The 4807-nt window shown below is 34.5% G+C and overlaps 1 protein-coding gene across 1 annotated transcript; it reads left to right on the top strand.

The window, feature by feature from the left end:
• Positions 1-2070: 2070 nt before the first annotated feature.
• bola3 (bolA family member 3) lies at positions 2071-3900 on the top strand. The gene is made up of 4 exons (XM_034680772.1): positions 2071-2247; positions 2356-2479; positions 2998-3086; positions 3226-3900. The coding sequence occupies exons 1-4, from the start codon at positions 2179-2181 to the stop codon at positions 3286-3288; spliced, it is 345 nt and encodes a 114-aa protein (XP_034536663.1). The 5' UTR covers positions 2071-2178; the 3' UTR covers positions 3289-3900.
• Positions 3901-4807: the final 907 nt, after the last annotated feature.

Raw genomic sequence — 4807 nt, 5'->3', positions numbered from 1 at the left:
CTCTGCGACTGTTCACGGTGTCTGCTAACATCATGTATTTAAAGGCTGGTAACACAAGGAACCATCACACCACTCAGTTCTTTGGATTACACCCTGACAAGGATGACCGGCTCAATGGCTGTCCAGCTTTGTGTTGTGCCCATAATTTTGTGCACAAACAAAGCTCGGACCTGTCATGAAAGGCACTAAAGCCCACTGTCAACATCCACTAATTGCTCCTCAGCCTCCACTAATGCAGGGGTAAAAAAACCTGCAGGGTGAGATAAGCTTCTCATTCAGACTTACCTTCCATGAAACTGTCAATCTAGACTTTGAAAGGAGGCCTAGACCGACCTGTTGTTGCACAGACTTATATATAATGTTAAACAAGGAAAAAGGTAGTCCCCTAACTTTTAATGCAATAGAACAATTTGCAAACTGTTATGACAACAAAGATGTTATCTGTATGTAAAGGTACAAAGAAATGTTATGTAGCTGACATTCTTTATGCATAAAAAAAAAGGACAGATGTTACAAATAACTTATGGTTGCATTTCCTTTATGCTGGCTCAAGGGTTCTGGTATATGGATATTTCACAAGACAAGTTGACAAGTAAATAATAATTTAAATAAGCTTTGGGGAAATGAATGATAGCTGAATCTATTTACATTGCTCTAGCTGACCCAATGTCATAGAGTCATGTCATTCTAGAGTTGTCTTAATGTTAACTTCACTCAGTAAAACATTTTTCACATTGTTCAATAAACCACTGAAAAGGTCTTACCAATTATGTATAATTCATAAATAGCAATAGCTATTGTATTTATAAAGCACATTTCATTACACGTAAGTTCAATGTGCTTTACATGGAGAAATAAAAACACATTTCCAAATAGAATAAATAAAAACAGAAAAAAAATAGATACACCCAACATACATCAGACACAGCAATCAAACAAACAGCAGTTGTTGCTACACATGCATCCAGTCACAACAGTCATTATATCATTCATACGCTTGAGAAAATCAATATGTTTTTAGTCTTTTTTTTTAAAGTGTGGACAGTTGTTATGGATCTGAGGTCAGAAGGCAGTTTTTTCCAAAAAGATGGTAACACAGTAACTAAAGGCCCCTTCACCAGACTTTGATTTGACTCTGGGTACATTTAAAAGACTTCCACCTGCTGACCTAAGGATCCTGGTCGGGTTATACCACACTGAGCAAGTCAGAGATGTACTAGGGAACTGAGCCATTGAGTGAACCAATGATCCTTAATGCTTTAATGCTTTTTATACAATGTATCAAGTATAAAAATACAGTTTATTTTACTTTACTTTATTTACTTTATTTATATCTATTCATTACTTTATTTTTATGTACTTTATCATGGCTGTTATGGGGTTAAGAGTACACCTTGTGTAAGAAAATTGAGACTGTTCATCATATACATTAATTAATTAATCATTGTCTAAAATTATTATCATATTTCATGTAAAACATCGCTCTAACATTTCAGCTGTTAGTGCATAAAACATATATTTTCTCACTAGACAAGTTGACAAGTAAAAGATAAATTAAATAAGCTTTGGGAAAATGAATGATAGCTAAATTTCATTAAGTTTCTGCAGGCTAACTCAATGTCATAGAGTCACGCCATTCTTAGAGTTGTCTTAATGTTTACTTCACTCAGTAAAACATGTGCTTTTCTCCCATTATTAGATAAACCACTAAAAGGTATTGCCAATTATTTAAAATCCATAAATGACCCTTAATGCTTTTTATACAATGTATCAAGTATAAAAACACAGTTTATTTGACTGTACTTAATTTACTTTATTTATATCTATTTATTACTTTATTTTTATGTAGCTTACTCATAGCCTACTTTATCATGAAATTGAGACTGTTCATCATATAGATTAATTAATTAATTAATTAATTAATTAATTAATTAATTAATTAATTAATCATTGTTTAAAATTATTACCATATTTCATGTAAAACATCGCTCTATCAATAACATTTGAGCTTAGTGGATCAAACTTACATTTGGGAACTCACCGTCATTACAAAACAGTCGACCGTGGAAGTACCCGGATATCTGACGTCATCATAATGGGACATTGCAGTTTGAGGACATGACTTGTTGAGCCACAAGTGTGGGCTTTAATAAGGTCCTTTGACACTTGATTTCCAAAATGTTTGCCTGTAAACGCAGCTTGACAACTACTGTGATATCTGCCCTCCGGGTTTTCCGCATCAACCAGGTAAATGCACGTTTTATAGCTTTTTTACAGAGTGTCAATCTGTGATGCTAGCTGCAGTTAGCTTGTTTAATTTACAGCTCAAAGCTTTTCCTTTCTGTCTCTCCTCAGGTTGTTGTGCCTGGATATGTGCAGAGATGTATGTCCACACAAACAGACGGAGAGGTCCGCATCGCAGCGGTATTAAAGGAGAAGTTTCCTTCAGCCGCTTCGCTCAAAGTTGTGGATATTTCAGGTAACTTGCGTCAGCCACATGACAGGCTGCTCAATCAAGTAGTAGTTTGTTGGATTCCATTATAACTGTTTGGACTTGAACAACCAGGTCCCTGAATTAATTTCCCATCAAATGTACCTGATTCTCTTTCTAAAAACTACTTTGTTTTTGTGGCTTTTCAATTCAATCAACTGGATATACACCAGATGTTCAGTGCTTGATAGACATGGTAATCATTAAACGAGATGACAACAGAATCAGAAATCAGAAATATTTTATTTATCTGGGGGAAATTCAGTTGTTACAGAATGCTGTTATATACAGTATGAAAAAGTCAAAATATTAATAGAAAGAAGGAATGAAATAAGATATAAATACGAATGAAATAATGTAAATTGGATTAATAATATGTATATACAGAAACGCAGAATAGTTACAGTTTGTACAACAATTATCTTATTATTAATAATTATATTATATCTTATATATAATAAGTGTACAACTGAAAAATGACTGTTTCAGTGTGACCCTGTGTTTAGGTGGCTGTGGGGCCATGTATGAGATCCACATAGAGTCCAGTGAATTCAAAGGAAAAAGGACCGTTCAGCAGCATCAACTAGTAAATAAGGTAAATATAAATAACACACTTGCCCTTGTGTGCTCAGGTCCTTATATTGTCAACATGTTTATGAAATATTTATGGATGTATTATATTTTTGATACAAGTTGAATTGTTTTCACTAGCTGTTGTGTTCTGTCCTCCACAGGCACTCAAGGAAGAGATTCAAGAAATGCATGGACTGCGAATATTCACTGGTGTTCCAAAATAGTTGAGGAAGTCCTTGCCGGTTGATCCACAACCTATTTCCTTGTTCACATTGCCTAATATGAATGTACAGTTTTAAAGAAGATATGTGTAGGTAATGTACTCTATGATGATAATTGATGTATCAGAGGCAAAAACGCATAGGGACTGTGTCTCTGCAAGTTAGCATTAGCAGCGTGAAACGTGCAAAATATGTAAGGTCACACTATGTTATCATTTTTAAAACCAATGAGATATATGCTACTCTGATAAGTAAATAATATATAAATCCAGTGAAGGCTACAATGCGCACAAAACAACTTGGGAAAGAAGTATTTTCCTCCCAATCTGGGGTCTTCGCAGGGTTTATGATGATAGTGGTGAAAAGTTGATGATGAAATAAATACTGCAATGCCTAATTTAGGAAAGTTGCTACAGACCCTTGTTTTTAGCTGTGAAAGAGATCTTATTGCAATGTTAATGAGATTATGATCCCCATGTCTGTTAGTATCCCATGTAAAACTGCCTGATTTTAAATGGAATGCTAGTCATCTGATTGCACATGGACCTTGATTTCATGCCACCTTTACCTTGATAATGCAAATAATGCAATAAAAAGCACATGCTTTCTCCTGAACACTCCTGTGATTTAAAAGATACAACTTTTAAAAATGTATTCTATAGGGAAAGTGTACACTTGAATATCTAAATCTGCCAACGCACTGTGCCAAATTAATTTCAGCATGCAAAATATATTAGCTTCACCTTATTTGTGTTGAGGGCAACAACTTTTTTTTTCAATTCAGTGAGCTTTGGGTTTAAAGGCTAAATGTAAGAAAATGGAGCATAACAGAAAAAACCATAAGTAGTGCCATTAAGTGGCACTAATGACAACAAAAAGCAGCACATCCTTCCATTTGTCCAGCTGGAATCAGAAAAAATTACGTTATTTGCTCAAAATTACTGAAATATTTTGGTTGTCAAACTATCTATCAATTTCTTTCAACCCAAATAACTGTCTTAAAATGGAAAGGGCACAAATTGACAATTTGACTCTTAGAAATTACAACTGTGAGTAATTTTGAATCATTGCTGTGCATTGATGAAGCCACAAATCACCCAAAACTAAATAGGGCCTTTTAAAGCCTCTTTCAACTCCTTGTATTGGTTTCAGGTTTTGTTACAGTTTTTAGAGGTGTATAAACTGATTCAGTAAATCCTCTTGGCTCTAAAACAAAAAAGAAAGGTGGTATGTCCTTATTTTGGCCACATTAGCCACAACAACTTTAAATAGTGATAGTTTGACAGGGCTAATGTGGCAAAGAATGTCAGGACGTTTATAGGGATGATTAGAGAGCTGTGGTGGATGATGGTAAGGTTATATGTTTTCTTTGTTCAGCTTCACTAGAGCTTTTAATCACCTTGTTTCCTCAAATCCACTAAAGCATCGGTGAATACTGTATTTAACAGAATGAATAATACATGAATCTGGAGGTATTTCTAATTTCCGAGTATACCTGAATGCACCACACTTGTTGAAGGAT

Source organism: Notolabrus celidotus, chromosome 3 (assembly GCF_009762535.1).
Source record: "Notolabrus celidotus isolate fNotCel1 chromosome 3, fNotCel1.pri, whole genome shotgun sequence".
NCBI classification, from domain to species: Eukaryota; Metazoa; Chordata; class Actinopteri; order Labriformes; family Labridae; genus Notolabrus; species Notolabrus celidotus.
The sequence above is the reverse complement of the archived record's forward strand: the minus strand, read 5'-3'. Positions and strand labels throughout refer to the sequence as shown.